General features: G+C 53.4%; 1 protein-coding gene across 5 annotated transcripts in view; it reads right to left on the bottom strand.

Annotated features, from left to right (window-relative positions):
• Positions 1 to 26,572, bottom strand: part of BRD4 (bromodomain containing 4) — an 86,213-nt gene that overhangs the window by 36,829 nt on the left and 22,812 nt on the right. For all 5 annotated transcript variants that reach the window (XR_010370367.1, XM_064437191.1, XM_064437190.1 and 2 more), the window contains exons 3-8: positions 16,619 to 16,735; positions 13,939 to 14,257; positions 11,031 to 11,168; positions 8,119 to 8,254; positions 1,163 to 1,446; positions 255 to 614 (exon numbers count right to left, since the gene is read on the bottom strand). Coding sequence is in view for 4 of the 5 variants with exons in the window: in XM_064437191.1 (XP_064293261.1) it covers positions 255 to 614; positions 1,163 to 1,446; positions 8,119 to 8,254; positions 11,031 to 11,168; positions 13,939 to 14,257; positions 16,619 to 16,638 (1,257 nt within the window). In the remaining variant the exon portion in view is untranslated. The remainder of the gene's footprint in view (positions 1 to 254; positions 615 to 1,162; positions 1,447 to 8,118; positions 8,255 to 11,030; positions 11,169 to 13,938; positions 14,258 to 16,618; positions 16,736 to 26,572) is intronic.

Raw genomic sequence — 26,572 nt, 5'->3', positions numbered from 1 at the left:
GGAAATTTTCTATAAAAAGCCCCGTGCGAGCGTTTCCTAAGAGCCCTTCTGGAAAGATGCCGCCTTGTTTGTTTTTCCCAAATGTCAGGATAACAGCAAGAGGCGAATAAGAGAGACCGAATGTACCAGAAAAACCTACGGCCAAAATACATCTGGCAGGCGCCTGAAGACGCCCGGCGCGCACGTGCCGGGGGAGAAAACGCTCTTTCTTCTGCTTAGCCCCCGACCTCCCCCTCCTATAAACCTGAGCTTACTTTGATTGTGCTCAGATCCATGGGATGTTTAATGATATCGCAGTAATCGTGCAGTCCCAGAGCTTCCACATCCACAGGTTTGTAGAAGGGCCAGGCGTAGGCGGCGTGTTTCTTGGCGAACATCTCTTTGATGATCCCGCTGCAGTATTTTAACTGCTCGGATATTTTGCTACTCTTTTCTACCACGTGTTGTTGAGAGTCGGGGACGTCCTTCTTTGGAGGCTTCACCGGGCGGCTGCTTTCCCGACGCGGACCCAACTTGGTGGACTTGGGTTCGGTGGGAAGCGATGACGATTCATGAATTGGGTCGATGGTCGTTGGTGTCGTGGTGTCTGCTTTCCTCTTCACCCCTTTTTTTGTCTAAAACCGAGCAAATAAATCAACGTTACTTTTGGCATCAGGCTTTTGGCTTCGACCGAGTCGCGTTTCTCGTAGCGTTGACACGGATTCGCCGTCGCTCGTGACTCCGGCCTCACGGCAACGCTACGAGAAGGGCACTGGAAACCCCTTCCAAAAATATTCAGCTATTTTTGGTCTGTTCTGAGCTCTACAGAAGAACATCTGGATTATCTCCGTCGTACCAACAAAGGTCAAGGGCATGAGTCACGTCAGCAAGCCAAGATTTTCTTCCTGAGTTACGTAAAGCTCAAATCAGGAAGGTTTTAAGAGGACGAACGGAGCTTCCACGCAAACCTGGGTGGAATCCATCACGTCTGACTTTAACTGGCGTCACAGAGGGTCGCCGTAGGCTCCCGGTATTTCTCAAACCATGCATTTTTTTGACCGAACTGCCGCCGTTTGCCTTACAACACGACTCCAGCGGCAAAGCAAAGGGCGGCCGCTCGACCACCTCTACGCCGTGGAGATAATTTAAACTATCGCGTTAAGATAATTAAGGAATCGCTCACCTTCACGGGCTGGGCGGGTGTGGGGATAACGGGCGGGTGAGGCTGGATGGGCTGGGGAGCCGGGGCCGGCGGCGCGGGGACCTGGGGAGCAGGCGGAGGCGGCGCAGGAGGTTGAGGAGGCACCATCGTCGTTACTGGGGTCTGGACGATGAGGTCGGGGGTGACGGAAGGAAAGGAATGAGTCGTCTGCGCGGACTGGAGGCTTTGCTGCGGCGCCTGCGTCTGCGCCGGGGACGATGCTTGGGTTGCGTTCGGTACCGTGGATGATCCTGGTTTGGATGTCACTGCCAAGAGAAAAGAAAGGAGAGGTTGTTTCTCTCTTCAAGTTGAATTGTTTTAATGGGAAAAACAATTAACGTTTCGTAATAACACCTTCTAAAGAACGTTCCTCACTAGATAGTATCTTGCAGTTCCCGCTCTTGAGCAACCCGCCAGGGGCAAACGCTCTCACAAGGATTATTGTTACGGCTCGCTAGGTGAAGCAGCTCAGGACCTAACTGTGCCGAAACCCCTCCAGAGAAAGACCGAGATCAGGCCAAACGCGTCCCCCTCTCGACCCCCTCCCGTCACACACGATTTCTTGCAGGCAGGGCAAGAGGATGAGCGCCTTTTTTCATAGAAGCAGAGAACCAGGGAACGCCCTGAGCCGGGAGGGACCCGCAGGGACCATCGAGCCCAGCTCCCGGCCCTGCCCAGGACACCCCAAATTCACACCGTGTCTCTGAGGGCCTTGTCCAAGCGCTTCTGGACCATCGCCAGGCTGGTGCCATGATGCCTCCCTGGGGAGCCTGTGCCAGGGCCCCACCACCCTCTGCGGGAAGAACCTTCTCCTAATGCCCAGCCTAACCCTCCCCTGGCACATCGCCCTGCCGTTCCCTCGGGGCCTGGCGTTGGGCACCAGAGAGCAGAGACCAGCCCTGCCCCTCCTCCTGCCCTCGGGAGGGGGCTGCAGAGCGCCATGAGGCTGCCCTCGGCCCCCTCTGCTCCAGCTGAACAACCCCAGGGGCTTCAGCCGCTCCTTGTACGGGTTCCCCTCTAAACCCTTCCCCAGCCCCGTGTCCCTCCTCTGGACACTCTCCAGTCGCTTTATACCCTTTATATTCTCTATATCCTTTATATCATGGATATCCTACACCCTGTGGCGCCCAACCCTGCCCGCAGCACCCGAGGTGAGGTCACCCCAGCGCGGAGCGGGACAATCCCCCCCTCGCCCGGCTGCGATGCAGGGCTCGATGCCCCCCAGGGCACGGCTGGGCCTCCGGGCTGCCAGGGCACGCTGGGGGCTTGTGTTCGACTTGCCATCGAGCAGAGCCCCCCGGTCCCTCTGCAGAGCAAGAGAGGGACCTCTCCCTGCCTACCCTTTTTTCCTAGCCAGCAGTTCTTGACTATCACCATTTTGGAGCCAAAACTGGGCAGCTCCTCCTTCGGGAGCAATTTTGTGCTCCTTTATCAAGAAGAGTTTCTTAATTCTTGATGATTTAAGTCATCGCAGCTGCCACCGTCCGGGGGAAATCTCTCCCGACGGCCGGAGCACAAGGTCCTCCTTGGGTGATTTCGGCCGTAGAAGTTGGAACCATCTTGGACCTTCCAGTGGTCCTGAGAAGTCACCTCCTCGCCGGAGCTGCCGCTGCTTTGCAGGGCAAAGCTCTCACCAAGCTTCCAAACTTTCCACGTGGGGAAGAGGAACGCTGCAATGCTTGGATGACGCTGGGACACGCGGCCGGCAGAGCTTCGAGACGGAGGTGTCAGCAAAGGGAGATCCATCCCGAAGCCCCCAGGTGTGGGGGGATGAGCAGGCGTTACAGGAGCGCCTTCCCTCAGCTACCAAACGCACCGCGGTAGCGATAACCCCGCTCCTATCTTAGAGCTCGGTGTTTTTTAAAACACGGGGACTGTCCTTTACGCACGCCCCGAGCGGGGAGAAGCCCCACCGCTCCATTTTGGCTGCTATTTCACCGCCCCTTCAACGCGGGGGCCCTCCCGTGCGCCGCGATCCGCCGCCGCCTCCTCCACGACCCCCGCTCCCAGCGACCGACTGCTCGGGAGAGGCGGAGGCGCGCGGCCAGACGCGCTCCTGCTCGGTCCCCGGGAGCCGCGGGAACCACGATCCACCGGGAAAAGGCGCCGTGAGACGAGCGAGCCCGCGCCCGCTGGCGACGGGCCGACGGCGGGGCGGACGGACGGACGGCTTCTCATCCCACCCTCCTTCCGAATGAGGACGGAGCGCTGACGCCTCCGCATCAGGTGGGATCCCGTGGGTCCTGCTGGCATGCTATGGGCCCTCCTGGGATCTTGTGGGTCTGCTGGCATCCAGTAGGTCCTGCTGGGATCCTGTGAGCCCTCCTGGGATCTTGTGGGTCTGCTGGGATCCTGTAGGTCCTGCTGGGATCTTGCAGGTCTTGCTGGGATCCCATGGGCCCTGCTGGGATCTTGTGGGTTCTGCTGGGATCCCATGATCCTGCTGGGATCCTGCAGGTCCTGTTGGGATCTTGTGGGTTCTGCTGGGATCCCATGATCCTGCTAGGATCTTGCAGGTCTTGCTGGGATCCCATGGGCCCTGCTGGGATCTTGTGGGTTCTGCTGGGATCCTGCAGGTCCTGCTGGGATCTTGCAGGTCTTGCTGGGATCCCATGGGCCCTGCTGGGATCTTGTGGGTTCTGCTGGGATCCCATGATCCTGCTGGGATCTTGCAGGTCTTGCTGGGATCCCATGGGCCCTGCTGGCATCCTGTGAGCCCTGCCGGGATCCCGTGGGCCCTGCTGGGATCCTGTAGGTCCTGTTGGGATCTTGTGGGTTCTGCTGGGATCCCACGATCCTGCTGGGATCTTGTAGGTCCTGCTGGGATCCCATGGGCCCTGCCTGGATCTTGTAGGTCCCGCTGGGATCCCACGGGCCATGCCTGGATCTTGTAGGTCCCGCTGGGATCCTATGGGACTCCTGGGATTTTGTATGACCTGCTGGGATCTTGTGGCCTTGCTGGGATCCCGTGGGTCCTGTCAGGATCCTGTGGGCCCCGCTAGAATTCTGTGCATCCTGCTGGGATCCCGCGGGCCCTGCCGGGACCACGAAGCAGCTCTCCATCAGTCAGGCAAAGCCGACGTGCTTCACCTCCAGCCCTACACAGGAGCTTGAGATTTCTACCAGAAACCTGGGGGGGGGTTCGCAGCAAGGCTTTCCAGCCAGCATCACACCTGGTTTTTATGATCTAACCCCAAACCCGTTATTATACGCTGAGTTGGGTGGAGAACGTGATTTATCAGAAGGCGTAGCAGACTAGCAGAAAACGATCTTGCAGGACCCCGAAGAGAGATTCTATGTAGTAAATATAGTTATTCTATTACGTTATTAAATTATTCTACTCTATTATTCTCTACGCTGTGTAGGTAAAAAGATCTCTGTGGGGGATTTCAGCGCTTCTCCTACAAAGAGATGCTAAGAAAGGTGATGGCCAGTAATTTTCTAACCAAGGAGAGCTTCTCCCTGCACGTGCTAAGGGAGTATCAGGGATAAAGCCTAAAAAAAAATAGCAACTGAAAAAGAAAATCTCAGCTACAAGTAATCACGACTTGGTCACGCGCAGGAAAAAAGCACCAGGCGGCTCTGTCGGGGCTTCAAAGCCTGGATTTCACGAAGCCAAAAGGACGATGACACGGAGAGAAGGAAAACTAGAGCCACGGGGGACAGAGCACAGCCCTGGGACGGAGAGGGACGCGGACGGCGAAAAACTGCTGAGGGAAGGGGAAAGAAAATAAAAGCCAAAATAATTAAAGCAGTTTGAAATGTTCGGCTTTACAACCCTTCTTTTTTTTGTTCTTCTGTGTTTTTGATGAACAGATGTTCTGAAAATGGCACAAAGTCCCTCTGCGGAGAAGGAGGAGGACTTGTCAATAGTAAATGTGCAGATGACAATGAGCGGGGAGGGAGGGTCGATCTGCTGGAGGGGAGGAAGGCTCTGTGGAGGGACCTGGACAGGCTGCATCGATGGGCTGAGCTCAGCTGGGTCAGGTTTAACAAGGCCAAGTCGTACCCTTGGGTCACCCCAACCCCAGGCAGCGCCCCAGGCCTGGGGCAGAGGGGCTGGGAAGTGCCCGGCGGAGAAGGCCCTGGGGGGGCTGGCTGACAGCCGGCTGGGCATGAGCCAGCAGTGCCCGGGTGGCCAAGGAGGCCACCAGCCCCCGGGCTTGTGTCAGCACTGGTGTGGCCAGCAGGAGCCGGGCAGGGATGGGGCCCCTGTGCTCGGCACTGGGGAGGCCCCACCTCGAATGCTGGGCTCAGGTTTGGGCCCCTCGGGACAAGAAGGGCCTGGAGGGGCTGGAGTGTGTCCAGAGAAGGGCAGCGGGGCTGGGGCAGGGTCTGGAGCACAAGTGTGCTGGGGGGCGGCTGAGGGGGCTGGGGGGGTTTAGCCTGGAGAAGGGGGGGCTGAGGGGAGCCCTTCTCGCTCTCTGCAGCCCCCTGAGAGGGGCTGGAGTGAGGGGGGGTCGGTCTCTGCCCCCAAGGAACGAGCGATGGGACGAGAGGGAACGGCCTCGAGCTGCGTCAGGGCAGGTTTAGGTTGGGTGTGAGGGGAAATGTCTCCCCTGCCAGAGCGGTCAGGGAGTGGCACAGGCTGCCCCGAGAGGTGGGGGAGTCGCCGTCCCTGGGGGGGTCAGACACCGCCCAGACGTGGCCCTTGGGGACGTGGTTTGGGTGACCTGGTAGTGATGGGTTGGGGTTGGACTTGATGATCCTCGAGGTCTTCTCCAACCTTAACGATTCCGTGATTCTCCAATTCTACATCAGGGAAGACTCAGGGCATTTGGGGTCGGTTGCTGGTTTCAGTTTGCACTCGCTGTCCGGGTGATGGCACTACAGAAACGTTTTCTCTTCCAAGAGCTACTGAGAACGTTCTACAGCAACTCCAAAGTCCCGTTTCTTCTCTATCACCCAGACAACTCGTCCCCAAACCCTTTGAGTGTCAACTATCAAAATCCCTGGCCGCCTCCCGCCCATCTTCCAGTAAACCTCAGAAAACAACCTATTTGGATCCCAGCATGACCAGTCCGAGGCCGAGACACCGTTCCAGAAGGGCTGTGGGACGCTTATGCTGGCTCATGGGCCGTAAATACGGTCAAAGCATCTTTTCTTTTGGTGACACGAGCACGGTGACGCTCCCGCACGCGGCGTTTGCCTCGGCATCGCACGGCGTTTGGGTTAAAAGAACGAGAACGCCGCAAGTTCGAGATGCGAAATGTTTAAAATTAAGACGGGGGAGCTCGAAAGCGGAGAGACCGAGCAGCGGCCGGCATGTTCTCAGCCCTTTGACGGACGATCCGATGGCGTCGGCAGCTAACGGCGAGCCTGGGGAGCGGTTGATAGCCCGAAGAAATGAGCTAATGAAATCCTCGAGGTAGAAAGAGGGGCGTCAGGCGGCTGTTTTCCCTCTAGAGCGGTGGCATCTATGCCCAGTTATGGTGTGCGCAGTTATTGATGTGAAAAACGGGAGAGGGTTCATGGAAGAGGACTGAGAGATTGGGAAAAATCCCTTTTAGCGAAAGAACTAGCTTATCGTGGACAACACAGATTTAAAAATAGGGGAGCCTTGGATATAACGTTATTTACAGAGGAGACGCTGCTGCAGAGTTCAGACAAGAAACGTATCAGGAAAATACCAAGCTTGGCAGCTAGTTAGCACGCTGCTCCTCCTCTGAAGCGCCAGCGGAGCGGGTTTTTTTAACTCTACGTGAGATTTTCTTCTGCGAGACAGACTGTAAATAAATGAATGGGTGGCCGGACTGTGCTTTTATACGACGTAGCAGAGAGAGGATTGGATTAAGTGGGTGAAATAGTACATTTTGATCCTGTGAATCACTAATCCGGGAGCGAAGCTTCAGAAAAAAAGCCTACATCATTAACATAAAGTCTCAAGGCATGAACAGATGCAAGTATGAAACATCATTTTACTAATTCGTAACCTTAAATAGGGTTCAAAATGCTGCTGTTCAACTTTTTGCAGAGCCTAAAGTGTGCAGGTTAGTATTTCAGCCCCGAAAAAGAGTTAAGACAAGGTAAATTTATCAGTCCGGCCACCGAAAAAAAGGGGTTCTGGGATTCAGAGGTGAGCACAAAACAAGTTAGTCTTGAATTCGCATCCTTTCGAAGGACGGTAAGCTCGTCAAGCATCGTTATTTATCCCCAATCATTGCAAAATTAATAAATGGGGTGTTGGAATCGTAACTTGAGGAAGTTCTAGGGAGGCCAGCGGTGGGTCGTGATGCTCGGGACGGTTTTCAGACGCTCCCCGTGCCAGGGTTCCCCCGTCGGTCTGTAGCCGTCACGGCGCCGTCGGTTCCTCCGGCGTCACCGCTGCTCTTCTGACACGACGCAGCTTTATTTTACGGCGCCGAGTCCAGCCGGGAGGACGTGAAAACCGGCTGTGAAGCTCCAAAAGGTCTGATACAACAGAGCTTGCGCTGCTTTTTAACTGCTGTACTTTACCCTCGAGGCATTGCGAGGGGTTATTTCATCACCTCAGCTCCCCCACAGCAGAAATGAAACACTTTTCCTATCGCTCGCAGCTTTTTACCTTTGTGGCTCTAAATACACGTGCCTCAGCAGTCTGTATTTACTGCACAGCCTGTCCCCAACGCTCCTCCACCCCCAAAAACGATGCCCAGAAGCCACAGACGAGGGACTTTTAAGGCCTCACCAAGCCCTGCCTGTCACCAGAGAGAGCCTTGCGCCGACAGGCAAGCGCCCGAGGCAGCCGCCCTCCTCCTCGCCCGATTTTAGACGCTCTATGCAATGAAGCGGGGCACCGAGCGCCCCATCGGCCATGGAAGGATGGCTGGGTTTAATTAACACCCCAATTAAACCCCCCGCTTTATGTAGGATGCAACTAGGTCCAGGGTTTGCGGTCAAGACGCCGTGTGAAGTTGAGCGTGGCGTAACGGCAAATGTCGTGCGAATAAGCCTCGTACCTGCTTCCTTCCTCGCACGTCCTCTTCCTTTCGTCTGGGCTATAACGATTTCTGTTTCCTCCTGGGTCATTTCAGAGATTTTCTGCAGGAAAAGCTTTTCTAGAGCTTCTGCCATTAAGACTATGTCATCCCCTGGCTGGAGGAAGGAGAGACAGGATAAATTAGGATAGGATAAATTAGGCAAAGCGTATAAGCAAATACACACCTTTATATAAAAACATATATGACATTTCTCTCTGGAAATACTTCCAGAGAGAGGATTTAGTATTTTCCCTCTCCTTAGTGCTGTTATTTCCATCGTGGAGCAGCTGAAAGGCATAAGGGATACTATCCCAAGCACCAAATACACAGATAAATCCTCACCCTAAACCCTTTCTATTTTATAGGCAAAACCAGATGACGGGCAGGGACGGCACCAAGCGGCTGCATCGGAGAATAAACTGATGCAAGGAGTTACCTGCACGTGGCAAAGGCTGCCTTCCGAATGAAGGGAGGAGGGGAAAAGAGGAAAAAGATCTGGATTAATGGCAGCCAGTCGCTTCCACCGCGCGTCATCCCCGACTCGGTGGGTCTCGTGGAAGAGGCATCGCCATAGAGCATCGGGGTGGGGGATAAAAAGAGCTCGATATAGGCTTGCAAGGAGATTTCCTCCCCAGAAGAGGAGGTTTTTAAGGAGGAAGGTGACTGTTCTGCACCCTTAGGCATTGCTAAATCGGCGTGGAAGGAGAGGATGGCACTAAGCGGTCCTTCCAGATCCGGAGGAGAAGCCTGTGTTCGCAAAGGTCAAGGGAAACAGAAAGGAGGACACGCAGAGAGGCTGAGACCTCCCGCCCAGGGACACCCTGCAGTGGTGGGGGTGAGAAGGGATGAGGTATGAAGGTTTGAAGCTCTTTGTGGACAGTAATAGGATTTGGCAGAGAGGGAAGAGCAGGCAGGAATGGAACAGGAGTCCGGATCGATGGCTGGATTGACGTGAAGACCATAAACCAAGAGCCATCGCTGTCACGACATGGTGACGCCAAGAGAAGGCTCTGGATCGACGTGAAGACCATAAACCAAGAGCCATCGCTGTCACGACACGGTGACGCCAAGAGAAGGCTCTGGATCGATGGCTGGATTGACGTGAAGACCATAAACCAAGAGCCGTTGCTGTCACGACACGGTGACACCAAGAGAAGGCTCTCGATCGATGGCTGGATCGACGTGAAGACCATAAACCAAGAGCCATCGCTGTCACGACACGGTGACGCCAAGAGAAGGCTCCAGATCGACGTGAAGACCATAAACCAAGAGCCATCGCTGTCACAACACGCCAAGAGAAGGCTCCGGATCAACGTGAAGACCATAAACCAAGAGCCATCGCTGTCACGACACGCCAAGAGAAGGCTCCGGATCGATGGCTGGATTGACATGAAGACCATAAACGAAGAGCCATCGCTGTCACGACACGGTGATGCCAAGAGAAGGCTCCGGATCGATGGCTGGATTGACACAAAGACCATAAACCAAGAGCCATCGCTGTCACGACACGGTGACACCAAGAGAAGGCTGCTCCAGCTCCGCCGTTGCCGTGAGGGCGGTTAAACCCACACTTACCCATCAGATGACGGCACAAACCTGCCCGGCTGACGGTCTGCAGGCCCACAGAGATGTTCCTTTAGCTTAGATGATTTTTCTAATCTACGAGATTAGCCGGGAGGAGACCTCCAGCCCGGAGGAGACCAGTGAAGATCAGGATGGGCCAGGGAAATCCTGGAGAAGGCTAGTAGTGGGAAGATGCCATGGCAGGAGAACATGGCAGAAGATTTTAAGGTGAATAGGAGCAATTTGAAGCCTTTAAGAGCCTACCTTCGTTCCAGTGGCATCGCGCCGGCTCAAACCAGAAAGGGCTACGACCAAGGAGATGGTTTTGAAGGACCAGAACTGCCAATGAGTATTTATTTGGAATGAAATAGAAAGATCTTGTGCAACATTCCTGAGAGGAGGAGGGGGGAAAAAAAAAGGTCAAAGCACACGAGGGCGAAGTGAAAAGACCCGTGAGAAACAAGGAGGACAGAAACCGAACGGGAACCGAAAGGCTGAGGCTCTGACCACGTCTCGCTGACTTCGAGGGCGGCAGCAAACCCTTTGTTCCTGTTTGTGCTCCTTTCACTACTTCAGGAGAAGAGCGAGCGTCTTGCGCTCGGTACAGCCTGGCACCAACCTCTGAGAACCTTCTCCAACTCCCCACGCTCCTCCGTCGCCCCCAGGTTTTGGGGGACCCAGGCCACGTCCCGCCACCACCCACCCCCTGTGGAAATGCCCCGGGATGCTCCTCGTCCCTCCGGATATTCTTCCCTGCACCCCCGGCGGTTGCGAAACTGTTTATGAAGTGGTTTTCAGGATGTTTCCCACTGTCTGGAGGGGAATGTTCTACAACGAGGTCAGGGTCAGGCTCTGCTCCGTGTATCCCTGGTTTTTTTTCCCCTACCAGATTTCAGAGTTTCAAACCAGCCTGAAGTCGGTTTCTTAACAAAGCCAGAGAAAACACGAAGCGCAGACCTACTTCTCGAGTGTGTTTGGTAACGTGCGTGCTCTGCTCAAGTCAGACCCTAAGATAAATCTTAAAAACTCCTTTTAAGAAAAAACAGAAAGAAAAGAAACAATGTCTAGACTGAAGACAGCTGCTAATAATTCTTCCAGGAGGGAAGGCTGCTAAGCCAGCCCTGTCTGCGTCTTGCTTCTCGGCAGAAGACAGACGTGCCTAAGCTCCCATTGCTTTAATCCTGGTTGTTTTCCCCGAAAGCAGCTGATCTCAGCAGTGGTGCCTTTTAAGGACCGTTTCAAAAAGCAACGCCTGCGTTTCCGCGCCTGTCCGACGAGGACGCGGAAGATTTGCCTCGGAAAAAGGCAGATTCGGGAACTTTTCGTACCTTATTGTAGATGTAGCAGTTTGTAAACATCGTGTTAAAATCCTGGATACATTCTTGAGCGTTCCAGTAGTAGTTATTCTCCAAGCGTTTCTTTATTGTTCCCATATCCATCGGAGTTTTAATTATCTTATAATAATCCTGCAAAGGGCAAAGGGGGAGACGTCAGTGCGAGAACTAAAAATTCAGGCGTTTACACGGAGTTTACGGACCGGGATTCCTCCATCCCACCCCTGGACCCACCTGGGTCAGATTCCCCCAAGCCCAGCAGATCCTTCGCTGCCAGACTTAGTCCCCCATCAGCTTCTCAGCTGGGATTTTTAATTAAACTGAAGGACAAACCTTTGGTAGAGGAGTAATTTACCCCCAGAGGCACCAAAATTTCCCAGTTCTGGGTTTTTGGTTGATAACGGGGCTGAGTAATTCCTAAGAACATCCTCTGGGCGATGAAGGACCCCTCAAGGGAGGTCACACGTCAAACACAGCGACAGGAGACGTGGGGAAATCAGATTTACTACAGCCCCTTAAACGCAGCCGGCTTAATACAAAAGAAGTTGTTTCTATTTTTAGGCGTAATGTTTGGGCGGGGGGGGAGGAAAAAAGGGCTGGAAACACCCTTGCCATAGAACCGACGCTCTCCACGTGCAACAGGGAGCTTGTTCCTACCACAAAGAAATTAAATAGCCTAAAGCCTGGGGAAGAGATTATATACGTAGAGCTATTATATCTCAAAGGTAACGCAGACAAGGAAAGCGGGTGTGGGCAGAAACGCCTCTCTCAAGGGAGAGGATCTCAGGGGAGGAAGGGAATAAACCGCTTCTGGTGGGGTCTGCAAGGTCCGGACCAGACGCGCAGGAGAGGAGGTGTCGCTGTAATTAATCACCTCTAAATTACGCTTCGATTTTCGGCTGGGGTTTTAGTCTAACTCCTCCTGGGGACGGTGCTTGGGTAGAGGCAGGGAGCGGGCAATGGGAAGGGCTGCACCGTTCCCTTTCCCATGGGTGATGTGCCGGGCCCGGCGCCGGCGACGCGACCCTCGTGCAGCAGGAGGCGGCTTCCGTGCCAATTTAGAATTAGAGCATCGTTTGGGTGGGAAAAAAACCTCTGAGATCATCAAGACCAACCATTACCCCAACCCTGCCAACTCCACCACTAAACGTGTCCCCAGGCACCACGTCTACCTGCCTTTTAACACCTCCCGGGATGGTGACCCAACCGCTTCCCTGGACAGCCTGGTCCAGTGCTTGACAACCCTTTCGGTGAAGAAATTTTTCCTAATACCCCACTTCAACCTCCCCTGGCACAACGTGAGGCCGTTTCCTCTTGTCTTATTGCTTGTTACTTGAATCACAGCATCACAGAATTGTTAAGGTTGGAGAAGACCTCGAGGATCATCAAGTCCAACCCCAACCCAACACTACCAGGTCACCTAAACCACGTCCCCAGGGGCCACGTCTGCGCGGTGCCTGACCCCCCCAGGGACGGCGACTCCCCCACCTCTCGGGGCAGCCTGTGCCACTCCCTGACCGCTCTGGCAGGGGAGACATTTCCCCTCACACCCAACCTAAACCTGCCCTGACGCAGCTCGAGGCCGGTTCCTCTCGTCCCATCGCTCGTTCCTTGGGAGCAGAGACCGACCCCCCCCTCACTCCAGCCCCTCTCAGGGGGCTGCAGAGAGCGAGAAGGGCTCCCCTCAGCCCCCCCTTCTCCAGGCTAAACCCCCCCAGCCGCCCCCCAGCACACTTGTGCTCCAGACCCTGCCCCAGCCCCGCTGCCCTTCTCTGGACACGCTCCAGCCCCTCAAGGCCCTTCTTGTCCCGAGGGGCCCAAACCTGAGCCCAGCATTCGAGGTGGGGCCTCCCCAGGGCCGAGCACAGGGGCCCCATCCCTGCCCGGCTCCTGCTGGCCACCCCAGTGCTGACACAAGCCCGGGGGCTGGTGGCCTCCTTGGCCACCCGGGCACTGCTGGCTCATGCCCAGCCGGCTCTCAGCCAGCACCCCCAGGGCCTTCTCCGCCGGGCACTTCCCAGCCCCTCTGCCCCAGGCCTGGGGCGTTGCCTGGGGTTGGGGTGACCCAAGGGCAGGACCTGGCACTGGGCCTTGTTGAACCTCACCCAGTTAAGCTCAGCCCATCGATCCAGCCTGTCCAGGTCCCTCTGCAGAGCCTTCCTCCCCTCCAGCAGACCTACACCCCCACCCAACTTGCTGTCGCCTGCAAACTTACTGAGGGTGCACTCGAGCCCCTCAATTTACTGCAAATTAACTTAAAATCGGGGTCCCTCACAATATGACTCCTGTTTTACTGACGGCGCTGTAATGCACGGGAAGCACAGGGGCCATTTCTGTACTCGGAAGCTCCATGAAAGGCTCCGAGTCTTTTCATCTCAAAAAAAGACTCTGCTGATAAAGCAGCGGAGCTCAAGGAAGGGTTGAAGCGAGGTACAGAAAAATGTGCGGTGCTGTGGGGAGCCATAAAGCAGAACCTGAGTCGACAGGTGATTCGTTTCATAATCTTTGATGCTTAATAATTTTCGGTGCTCGGCTGGGGAACAGAGGACTGAAGCCTCACCCTCCCTGACTCCTGAAATATCATTCCTACTCTTTTCTCTGTGTCCCAGCGGAACAAGGAGGGTGGCAAAGGGCAAAGCAGCAGCTGAGCCAGTGGAGATTCCTCCTCGTGTGTCTATTTTCTGATAGATCATAAAAATCATACTATTGTTTAGGTTGGAAAAGACCCTGAAGACCAAGTCCAACCGTTGGAATATCCAAGTCCAACCGTTGCAACATCCAAGTCCAACCATTAAAGCTGGATTCTGTGACTTCAGGAGACGGTTGGATGCAGGCGCCAGACCCCAACAGTCCCAACTCCTTCCCGCAAGAACCATCGCCTGGTCTCTCGACCTTTACTTACAGGGAGGTTCAGCTTGACAGCGTCCACGGGCTGCTGGAAAGGCCACGCAAACTGGTGCTTCCATAACGTCTTCAGCACCACCTTGAGCAGATACTGCAGCTGGTTGGTCTGTCGCTTGGGTTTGTTGGGGTTGGAGGTCTCCGGCGGAGGGGGATTAACGCCTACAGCAACGCCTTGTTGGGGTTGAGCCTGTGACTGCGTCGTAGACATTTGGGTGGTTTCTAGTCCATCCCCCATTACCGGCAAATTTCTCAGTCTCGTTCCAGGGCCGCTCTCCGCCGACATGCTATTGATCCCATTGCATTCCTCACCGGTCACCCTGCAAAACAAGAAGGGAGACGAGGTCACTTCAACCCTAGGCTTTTGGTACAAGACGCTGCTTAAAATTAAACTAGTGGACCTCTGCCAGCCTGGCTAGACCTTGCCCCCCGCTTGCTTAGTGACAGCGTGGTGTCGTCCCAGCGAATGACGTCAGCATTCTGCATCCCGGGGTGACAATGGGTATTTTGAGGCAATTTGCCGTCTCTTCCACGCCAGGCATCGGCGTTGCCTCTCCGCTCCTTAGCGAGCGGGAGCTTTATCCCTGTTCTTGCCTAATCTGGTCAAGGAGGACTCCAAGCGTCTCCATAAAGAGCCTTCGTTGCCTCGCAAACGAGGCTCTAACGAGCAAAACCCTGCTCGCTCTCGGCAGGTACCAGCTTCAGCTCCAAGGCTCGGTTCGCCAACACCGGCAAGGGAAGTTAAGCTGGTGTTGGCCAACTTTTAGCTCTGGCTAAAGGCGTGCTGGGCGACACACTTATCTCCTTCCAGCTTCTCAGTTGTCCCCACCCCACCGTGGGTCAGCTCACCCCCATTTAATGCCAAAATCTGTCTTTTAGGTGAACGTTGAGCTTCCGTGGGATGCTTCAGCTGAACTGTGCAGTGGACAGACTCCAATTTAATTCAGGCTCTCCCCTTTTGGTAGGTAATTTAGGTAGATAATAACTTTATGTCGTTAATTTAAGTAGATAATCTTTAGGTATTTAATTTAGGTAGATAATCTAGGTAGATAGTAAGTTTCAGTAGTTAATAATCTAGGTAGATACTAACTTTACGTAGTTAAGTAGATAATTTAGGCAGATAATCTTTAGGTAGAACATCTAGGTAAATCATTTAGGCAGATCACCTTTAGGTAGACAATTTAGGTAAACTAGGAGATAATCCAGGTACACAATCCTTAGGCAGATCATCTTTAGGTAGATCATCTTAAAGTAGAGCGTCTTAAAGCAGATAACCTAGGCAGACAACCTTAAGGTAGCTAATTTACATAGATAATCTTGAGGTAGATCATTTAAATATCATTCTGAAGACTAGAAACTTGGGAAAAAAAGCCATTTCTGCTGAGCCTACGGACTTCTCCCAGGGCGTATTTCAGAGCTCTCCAAAGACCACACGCAGCCCGTCCGTCGTCTTAAGCTACAGCTGCGCGAAGGGGTCACCCCCGAGGCAGGACCGGCCGCCGTCAACCGGCGGCTTCACCACCACCACGTGGGGGACCCCCACCCTCGCTGGGCGTGTGGGACCCTCCTCGTGGAACGACACCCTTTGGGACGTGCGTCCTTCGCCCAATTTAACGCTGAGCACACGTAGCACGTGTTTAAGCTTAAAGACGTGCGGCTGTTAATTAGAGATGACCGCCATGGATCGGGCGAGGTGAATTAAGAGGCTTGTTATTCACCAGTTTCAAGTGACACCCGGGGGAAAGGGAGGAAGAAAACGTCTCCCACCTCTCCACTCGTGGGGTTATCCAGTCCCTTCTCAGCTGGGGCAGAACTGACTTGGTTTAGGACCGCCAGCCCTGCGTGATCTGGGAAAAAACCCCACTCGGCGCCGGGGCATTAACCTCGGCGGAGCAAACTTCCGCACATATACTTGGCCGTGAGTCGGTACCTAAGTACGTACAGGTACGTATACGCGCATCTGGCCACGGGTTTGGGTTTTTATTCTGCTGCCGTAGAGCAGCCCCGTGCCTCTGGTGGTGGGCTGGAGGCGCAGAGGTGGTCTCTGCACACACCGCAGCAAGGGACGAAGAGCCAGAGAGATGAAGCATCTGCGTCATTTTACCTGCCATGTCCCTCAACGGCTTCTGAGTCCCCAGAAAACCTCAGCCAGTCTTAAAGCCCTGCTTCAATCTGCGGTCCGTTGCTTTTACTGGCCTAAAACCAACACCGACCCACTAACACGCCAGGGCAACGTCAGATTTGGGGCTTTTAGATGATGGGTTTAACTTTTCAGGGGCTCCAAGCGAGCTGAAGCATCGCTCAAGCGGCAAGAAGGCTGCGGCAGCCTCCCTTCGTTCCCCCGGCAGATTTTATAGCTGCGGATACGGGAGCATCACACCCGGAGAGCTGTTAGGCTCAGCCGTCCTGCAAAAACTCTCTACTCCCAGCTTTCATTTGGCTCCCCATTTTCTTCCCCCTTAGCGGGGGTAGCCCGCCCGCTCTCTGCGGGGGAGATTTAACTCAAACATGACACAATTTGGAGGCAATTTGGATCTCCCTCTCTTGCAAAATTCCTCGAATTTTGCTTCGGGGCAATGCTGATTCCTCCAGGTGGCCTGTGAAAGGGAAGCTCTCAAGCGGTATCAAGCGGTGGCCAAGCAAAGGGAATCCTCTTTACTCACTGCAAAGGGCTACATTACCTTGTAGGATACATTGCCATATAATTTTGCCCCAGAAAATGATGCAGAGTCAGAAGTTGCTTGGCTTGTCCATCTATCTTCCGTGGCTTCAGGCACAAATGCCTTTAGATACTGTAGCTGACGAAACAAACACAGCAATTAATCTGAGGCATCAACCCAAGGCATCAGAAATGAAGGCTACCTCCAGAGAATTACAGATTTTTTAAAAAAACGTACATCCGCAGTTCAGCGAAGCAGAGGAACCTACGGACACCTGCAGACACGAGACACCTAGGGAAAAAACGAGGAACCGCCACCGGTTTATGTTTCTCCCGGGCATTTTTCCACCTTTAGGGCGAGCTCTTTCCTGAAATTCATCGTTCCAAGGACTGCGACCGCCTGATTTCCTTCTGCTCCCTCTCAGTACAATAGCTCTCCCAGAGCCAGCCGGAAGAGGAAGCCAAGGAGTTGTTGGGTTTGTTTTTTTTTTTTAAAGAAAAGGGAAAATATTTCATCATCGCTTTTCATTTCTTCTCCCTCCACTTCAAGGCAAAGGCTCTGATCGGCCAGCCAGGGGGTTAAGTATTAGAATCACATTTACCCTTTTATTTTCACTTATTTAGTTTATCCCTTATGTTTTTTACCGTCATCTTCCTCCTCTGGAGGGATCCTACCAGTCTCCTCTTGGGTTTTCAAACTCTACCGATGGTTTTTTTTAATGGATTCACTGAAAATACACCAATTTACACCATTCTTCTCTCCCCCCCTAAAAAAAGGATGCTTTGACCCTCTCCCCCCACCCGGCCGTTACATCACGGCTCCGCTCTCACATTTCTGCCCCATCCGTGGGTCAAAATATCAGAAATAAAGTCAGAAAATTTCCATTTTTAGCAGTCGCTCGGCCCGTCTCGATGGGCCGAGGGTTCGTAGCCCGACTCGGCCCCAGCCTCCTCCCCCGCCAGAAACAGGGGCGGCGCCGCGGCGCGCGCGGGACGCTCCCCGCTCCGAAGCGGCCTCCGGTATCTCAGAAGGAAAAAAGAAAATACAATTATCGGTAGGGAGAAGCTCATCGGGGAGTTTAACGAAGTCGGGTTTCGGCGTCTCCTCTGCGGTGAAAAACCGGCAGCAAAACAAGGAGGAAGGACGGAGGACGCAAACCCCGCTCTCACCCCACGGGGAGGCGCAGTCCCGAATCTGATCCGCGTCACAGGCTGCCCCGCGGACGCGACGTCAGCGGTTCCTGCAGCGCCGACGCCCCGCGTTTGGGTTTTCTCACCCTATAAAGACGGCGCTAGGGGCAGGCGTTCTTAAACTCCCCTGTATGACAGATCAGAAATCTCTATTCTAGATTAGAAATGTAGCCTGTATTAGATGGTGCTATGCTCAGGTTTTCTTAATCTAGGGACTAAAATGGTGTTAAATTTGGGTTGTCTTAATCTCATCTGTCCTATAGATTAGGAATGTAATCCCTATTAGAGTAGAAATCTCTATTCTAATTAGAAATCTGATCTGTATTAGATCGTGCTATAGATGGTGCCACGTTCAGGTTTTCTTAATCTAGAGATTAAGATGTGTTAAATTTCAGTTTTCTTAATCTCATCTGTGTTATAGATTAGAAATGTAATCCCTATTAGAGTAGAAATCGCTAGCCTAGATTAGAAATCGCTAGTCTGTACTAGATCAGAAATCTAATCTGTATTAAAGATTGTGCTATAGGTGGTGCTACGTTCAGGTTTTCCTAATCTAGAGATTAAGATGGTGTTAAATTTGGCTTTTCCTTAACTAATCTGTGTTGTAGATTAGAAATCTCTAGTCTGTGTTATAGATCCAGCTATAGATGGTGCCATGTTCAGGTTTTCCTAACCTAGAGATTAAAATGGTGTTAAATTTGGGTTCTCTTTAACTAATCTGTACTATAGATTAGAAATGTAACCCCTATTAGATTAGAAATTTCTATTCTAGATTAGAGATCTAGTCTGTTATTAGATCAGAAATCTAATCTGTATTATAGATCGTGCTATAGGTGGTGCTACATTCAGGTTTTCTTAATCTAGAGATTAAGATGGTGTTAAATTTGGGTTTTTTTAATCTCATCTGTGTTGTAGATTAGAAAGGTAATCCCTGTTAGATGAGAAATCTGCTCTGCATCACAGGTTGTGCTACAGGCAGCGCTACGTTCGGGTTTTCTTCATTTCTCAGGATTAAGAAAACCCCACCGTAGCACCACCTTCATCTAGAGATTAAGAGAATAATTAATAAGAAGCAAATAATCCATCTGTAGATTAAGAAAACCCGCAGGTAGCACCATCTCAAGACGCGGCGACCGCAAAGCCTTCGTTAACCTTACCGGCGAGAGGCGGGCCCCCCGCCCCGCACGACACCCCCTCTCTCGCCCGGAGGCAACGCGGGACGGTCAGGAGAGACGCCGAGCCGATACCGCGACTAACGCTTAGGCGCCGCTTTAGGCAAAGGAGTAACGGGGATGCGGGAGGACGGGACCTCGCTGGGACGGCAGCCGGCGTAGGGAGGCTCAAGCTCGCCGGGACTCCCTGCGCCTGGGCTGGATCCACGCGATTTTAACGCTGCCTGCCAAAAAAATCGCTGGTTCCCCCCGCCCAGGGAAGAGGCGGGAAGGGAAAGGGCTGTAATGTGGAGCGGGAGCCGGCAGAGGGAACTGCCAGGCCAGGCCTGCAGAAGGATGACTTCTTCTAACCCTGAAGCTGAGCTGGGGGAGATGGGGATGGGGGAAGCAGAGATGATATTGGAGGGGGAAACAAAATGGAGAAAGGAGCCTGGAAAATTCACCGTATGGTGGGATAAAAGGGAACACAGCCACGGGTGCGGAGGAGGAGGTGGGGACCGGCCACGGGAACCACAAGAGAATAAACCGGAGGGCTCTGCCGGGCGCGAGGCAGCGGCCGGGATGCAGAAAGCGGAGCAACCCCTTGTTCTACGGAGGGAAAAACGGAGCGTTGCCCAAAGTCCGGCCTGCCCGAGCAGCGACGCGGGCAAAGCCTGAAGTCCCCGAGGATGGAGGAAGGCGACGTGTTTGAGAGTGACAGAGGGCAGTGAAGGAGGAGGGATCGTGGGCACGTTCGGTTTGGGAATATTTTCCAGTTGAAAAGCAGGAAAACTTAGTAAGCAGGACCACACGTCATGCTGTCACAGCACCGGCCTCCAGAAAACACCCTGAGGGGGGGAAAAATATCTCCTAGACCTCGAAGAGGGTGCGACAAGCAAGAAAATGGTGCTTTTTATTTCAGCGGATGAATTATTTCAAGGTGGTTTAAAGGGGCAGATGTTTGAGACTGAAAGAAGAGGAGGATCCAGGTGAGCAGAGCCGCCAGGAGAGAAACTGCGTCGAGGTTTCACTCGCTCAGGGAAGCGTCCGACTAACGGGGGGGAAACCTGAAGATTTTGGAGGAGCGACCGGCAAAGATGCTCCGAGATCTGAACGCGAGAGCGGCTGCAATCACCAGAAGCCAGCCTAATCCCTCCTCCTCTCTTGCCTCAGCCTAAATAAAATGATGAAGAAATTAATCTTTAAATAAACCCCCGAGAAATGAGCGTTATCAGGTAATAAAGTGATCTTGTAGGTTTGGGGGGGGTTTGGAAGTTATTTGCCCATCCTGGACAGTGCCTGGAAGATGAGCCGCCGAAGCGGAAAATGGGTTTTAGTCTATTTGGAGTTGGAGATGTTTAACTAAGGATGTTAAAACCAACTATTTCTATCACGCGGACAGCTGGACCTAAGTTAAACCCACGTTTGCAGCGCTGGATCCATCCACAGCAACTTTAATTTCAGGAAAACCAAAATACTTAAATCCCACTTTTAGAAGACGCAGGAGGCTTCGGGTGCCGAAGCAGCAAAGCGGAGCCGGTACGGTCTCGTTGGACGTGCAAGGAGAAGCTGGGCCAGGCGCGAGCGTGGATTTATCGACTGAATTTAACCCTAAACCCTGTTTCTGCTCTGATAACCAGACCGTATCACCGCTGCTCCGCTCCCCAAGCTAGCCGGCTAACGGGGCGCGCACGCGGGCTCCAAAATCAGGGTGATTTGGTGCCTTAAGAAGCCAAAGCGGCTTGTAAAAGTTTAGCAGACAAAGCGCCGCGTCCGAGAAAGCGCTGAACGCGAGGCGGCCTGCTTGGTGGCGTTTATCGGTGCTCCAGAGCGAGCTGAGGGGTTGTCGGGAAGCGATCAGTGAGTACGGGCCAAATAGGATCTAGGTTGTCCTCCTGGTTCATAGAAACATAGAACCCTTGAGGTTGGAAGAGACTTTGAGGATCCTCAAGTCCAACCGCCAACCCAACACCTCCAAGTCTCCTAAACCATGTCCCCAGGTGCCAGGGCTACACGTCCTTTAAATACCTCCAGGGCTGGTGACTCAACAGGTCCCTGTTCGGCTTTAAAGAGATGCTAATTATCCCCATTAACATGGGAATCAGGGACCGCATTCCTCCAGCATCACCCAGAATGACCCACTGGGCTTCCACAGGGGTGACAAGGCAGGTTTAAGGAAGGTAAAGTTGGAAAGACCCAAACCAGGAAAGGTTTTTGAGACCAAGACACGAGCGGCGGGGATTAATTAGTTGGAAAACAAGGCGGCATCGGCGTGTCTGTGTTGGAAAACACTTGATTTTTAAGAGGATAAAGGAAAAACAGAGCCCTTGAATGGGCGCGAAGTAAAAGTCCTGACGATGGAGGAGGGAAACTGAGGTAAGAGAAGAAATAAGACAAAATCCAAGATATTTTCCAACAAGAAAAATATGAAATGAGCTTTTTTCCCCCCAAGTCACTGATCTGTTTTTACAAAATCCAACTTCCTGCAGGTGAGAAAAACCGCACAAGGTGGTTTATTATTATTATTTCTGTAAAAGGTGGTTATGTTTTTATCAAAAGAGAAGATTAAAAGCTAAGTGGAGCCCAGAGGATCTCAACAACAACCCTCTGCAAGCAATCCTCACCCCACAAATGCAAGAACCACACGCTCCAAAATCTCTCTGATCAGATAGAGACCGAAGGGGAAACTCGTTTCCATCATCATCATGAATATCACTTCGGAATGGATTGGAAACACCGAACGAGGGGGGCGCAGAGGTGAACCTTATTCCACGGTGCTCGTGCGGAGACCGTCATCGAGACCGAGGGTCGCTTATCGTCGCGGTTTGCTCCCTCTGACCCCCTGGCAAAATTATTTTGGGCGGGGGGGATAAAGGCGCGGGGCGTCAGGGATTCACCTTCTGCGAGACGCGGGACTGAGCTCGGCTTTTGGCACAACTCCACAGGATGAAATGGAGCAGGATTCTAAGAAAAAAAAATCCATTTTTTGTATCAAAGCTGGTGTCGGAGCAAATTTATGCTGTATTAATTGAGGATTTCAGGGTTTAGCTACCGGGATTAGACAACAGCATTTAAGTTTTTCTTAAAAAAAGCGGGATTGAGGAGTGTTCCTAGAGCGCTTGTGGCTTTTCGAGCGGTCCAGACCTCTTCTTCCGTATCCATCTTACACGCCCTCGAGTTAAATCGGATTGATTTACCCAAAACACCTAGTCCCCAGCGCTCTGGAGATGGCGCAGGCGGGGGAAGAATATCCTTTCCTCCTGCCGGGCACCCGCAACCCAAGACCAGGCACTTTGGCAACGTTTACGGCGATGTTAAAACACGCTGGACGCTGCAGTGGGTTAATCGAATCCACAGGATAGCGTCTCCATGCAAACTCCATCACGGACCAGATTTAAGACGAGGGGAAGTATTTTACCCTAAATAATACATCCACATCTAGCAGGGTCAGGTTTTTCTAGTGATTCATCTGCGCCGCAAACATCGGCGTGTGAAAGAGGGAGAAATCCCACCCTGCTCTCTCCCTTTACACATTAAGGTGTAGAAATGGGTGCCGTTGTTTAAATACCGATTAATAAATAGGTGAAATTTACTCTTACCTTAAACTCTGCCTTTTTGTCTTCCCTCCTTCCACTTTGCTCTCCCCCAAACCGCCGCAGCTCTCCTTCCCTCTGCAATTTTTCCTTGAAACTGTTCAAGGGAACAGCCCAAGAATTCCGAGATAGGATACAGAACACTTAAAAACTAAAATATCTCTAACTACGACGCGTGACATGCGAAGGCTGAGCTGTTTGGCGCCTGCCCCAAACCCTCCCCGAAGTCGTACGGGACGCAGCACCCCTGCAGACCTTGACGTTATCGCACGTTAGCAGCGACTGCTGCCAGAAACAGGAGGTTTCGCTCTGTGAAATCCAGGGTCACAAGCCTCGAGCTCGTCCGTAGCGCGGCCACGTTTCCACCACGCTCCTACAGAAACTCCCTCGGACCAACCGAGCGACCGCTCAGCTTCACAATCTATATTATTTTTTTATCCCTCCCTGAGCTGCTGGTGCCGTTTCCAGCGCAGGAATTACTTTGCTGCTGCTGTAAATTAATTTATTGACATCCAGAGAAAGAGAATTTGCAACCCTCACCCCACAGCGTCGCTTCCTATCTCTGAGCTCTTTGCGTTTTGATTTCCACTTTATTTTTTAACCATTTCCTGCAGAAATAGGACAGTGAAATCCTCACCAAGGTGCTTGTGGCAGAGGTTTGGTATCTGCTGTAACCCCTTGTGGTTCATAGAATCATTAAGGTTGGAGAAGACCTTGAGGGTCATCAAGTCCAGCCCCAACCCAACCTCCCCCCCCCCCCCAATAAACCACGTCCCCAAGGGCCACGTCTGGGCGGTGCCTGACCCCCCCAGGGACGGCGACTCCCCCACCTCTCGGGGCAGCCTGTGCCACTCCCTGACCGCTCTGGCAGGGGAGACATTTCCCCTCACACCCAACCTAAACCTGCCCTGACGCAGCTCGAGGCCGTTCCCTCTCGTCCCATCGCTCGTTCCTTGGGGGCAGAGACCGACCCCCCCTCACTCCAGCCCCTCTCAGGGGGCTGCAGAGAGCGAGAAGGGCTCCCCTCAGCCCCCTCTTCCCCAGGCTAAACCCCCCCAGCCCCCTCAGCCGCCCCCCAGCACACTTGTGCTCCAGACCCTGCCCCAGCCCCGCTGCCCTTCTCTGGACACGCTCCAGCCCCTCAAGGCCCTGCTTGTCCCGAGGGGCCCAAACCTGAGGCCAGCATTGGAGGTGGGGCCTCCCCAGGGCCAAGCACAGGGGCCCCATCCCTGCCCGGCTCCTGCTGGCCACACCAGGGCTGACACAAGCCCGGGGGCTGGTGGCCTCCTTGGCCACCCGGGCACTGCTGGCTCATGCCCAGCCGGCTGTCAGCCAGCACCCCCAGGGCCTTCTCCGCCGGGCACTTCCCAGCCCCTCTGCCCCAGGCCTGGGGCGCTGCCTGGGGCTGGTGTGACCCAAGGGCAGGAGCAGGCCCCTGGCCTTGTTGAACCTCACCCAGTTAAGCCCAGCCCATCGATCCAGCCCGTCCAGGTCCCTCTGCAGAGCCTTCCTCCCCTCGAGCAGATCAACGCTCCCTCCCCACTCGGCACCACCTGCAAACTTACTGAGGGTGCACTAGATCCCCTCATCCACATCATTGATAAAGATATGAAACACCCTGGTTCTAAAGAAAAACCCACCCATCTTTAAGTCGTGTTCACCGCTCCGTTTTAACGACGCCTCTCCCGGGTCCAGCCTGGGCCCTGCGCCGCCCGCAGCCGGTAGCGGCATCGCCATTCCTCGCTCCCCCACCTCCGCGCGGGAGTTACCCCGGCGCTCCCAGGGGCTGCCTCTGGGGACAAGGTGGGTGTCAGAGGGTGAATTCTGCCATCGCTTCGCTCTCCACCCTAAATACAGCAGGTTTCCTCACCAGAAGAGTTTTATTTATTCCTGTGCCCTGAACCATGGGGCCTCCCTCCGCTTTTCGGGGTATCTACGCAGATGGGATGAGAAAAACATCGCCATGGAAGTTTATTTCATTGTCCCTGCTGTTGTTTGTGGGGAGCAGCTATTTCTAGGCTCACTTTTCCAGGGCTCAAAGGAAAAAAAGATATAATTGAACTGGAATCTGAGCAGTTTTACACCTGAGAAGAGCTTAAAGAGCCACAGACCCACGCTTTTTTTGCAGTAGAGCTCCCAGCTGCTGAACAGCGAACACGTCCCTGCCACAGAAACCATTGACGCTGTAAAGATTTTGCCACTTTCAAAGAGCAGAGTTATCAACTTTTATTGATTCCTATCTTAGAATATTATTACAAAACTATTGATTACAAAGTTAGGCTGGACATACTACGCAGCCACATCCAGGGGGGCTTTTGCGCAGCGTTAGGGTTTTATACCACATTTTACCGCAGGGGTTTGAGGACAATGGGTGTATAAGCCGGCACATAAATTATGTGACACTTCAAGTAGCTCCGTTTAGGTTCAGCCGCCCAGTTTTAAGGCGGTTTTTGAACCACAAAAATATCTCGGTGAATATTGTACCGGCTTCCTCCCCTGGCTCGGCAGTTAAAGCTTTTAGCGTACACTCAAACAGACCCCCTTTGCACCCACGTGCACTTTCCAAGATAACTCTGGCCAAGATGCGTTTCTCTGGAAAACTAAACAATCCCAGAACCTCAAACACATTTGTGAAGGGTGATTTATACCAGAACTATTCATTATTAAGCTAGACCTAAGGGAGGAAGAGCCACTGCCTTAACCCTAACTTGCCTCCATCCAGTGGGATCAACAGATGTCCCCAGCACCACCGAGTGACGGGTCCTCTCTCCGAGATCCAGAGGTGAAGTCAAGGTCCCACCACCGCTCTGTGACACCGCTCCAAGTCTGCTGCCTGCCCAACCCCTGAGGCTGACACCGTGTCCTCACCCATGGGGGTCCGCGGCGGAGCAGATGCCCACCCCCGCGGCGTCCCACGGCCGAGCAGGCTGTCCCCCTGCAGCCCACGGGGGTCTGTGCTGGAGCAGAAGCCCACCCTGCAACCCCACGGAGAGTCCCACACCAGAGCACGTGGACGTGCCCGAGGGAGGCTGTGACCCCACGGAGAAGAGCCCACACTGGAACAGGTCTTCTAGCAGGAACTGCAGCCCCACGGATGACCCACACTGGAGAAGTTCATGGGGGGCTGCCTCCCACAGGAGGGACCCCTCGCTGGAGATGGGGAAGAGTGTGAGGAGGAGGAAGGAGCGGCAGAGACACTGTGTGATCAACTGATGGGGGGAGGTGGAGAATTCGGGAGTGACGCTGAACCCAGGAAGAAGGGAAGGGTGGGGAGAAGGGGTTTTAAGATTGGGTTTAATTTCTCGCCTTTTGTTGTATTCCACACCCCCCCCCCTCCAGTTGAGGAGGGGAGCGATGGAGCGGCTGGGTGGGCACCTGGCACCCACCCAAGGCCAACCCACCTCAACCCTAAAGTGTCCCCATCCAGTGGGACCAACGCAGACGTCCCCAGCCCCACCGAGCGACGGGTCCCCCGTCTGCCAGCCCAAAATCTAGAGGCGCGAACTCTACGGCGCCGTGTCCTCACCCACCGGCACAGCCCGACCTGCCGCCGGCTCCAGTTATCTTTGTGGTTAAGACAAGCCTGTGCCTTCCCCCAAATATCTGTTTTGAGACAGCGGCACCCAACATCGTTACCCCAAACTCAATTCCCTCAATCCCCAGAGCACCCGGCGCACCCAGGCGGATGGAAAAGACGGCAGAACCTGGCTGAGGGTGACTGAACAACTCAGAAAAGTTGTTGAAGAGAAGTTTAGCAATTCTAAGTCAGAAAAATGACTTTTTAACCCATTCTACTATTAGTTTTCAACCACAATGCCAGATTTCAGCATCCTACAGGGATGACCCGAGTGTGACCCTTGCAGAAAAGCTCCCAGTTTGAGAAGAAAAAACAAGATTCGATGCCTGCTCGCTACTCCATGCCAATACTTGCAAGAGTTGTTCTTTTCCTGGAAAGATAAAAGGTTTTTCCCCCGCAATTTTGCTTCTTGCTCTCCACTAACAAAAACTCCTCCAAGGTCAAGGCCTTCTGAGAGCAGCTGA

Source organism: Phalacrocorax carbo, chromosome 30 (assembly GCF_963921805.1).
Source record: "Phalacrocorax carbo chromosome 30, bPhaCar2.1, whole genome shotgun sequence".
NCBI classification, from domain to species: Eukaryota; Metazoa; Chordata; class Aves; order Suliformes; family Phalacrocoracidae; genus Phalacrocorax; species Phalacrocorax carbo.
The sequence above is the reverse complement of the archived record's forward strand: the minus strand, read 5'-3'. Positions and strand labels throughout refer to the sequence as shown.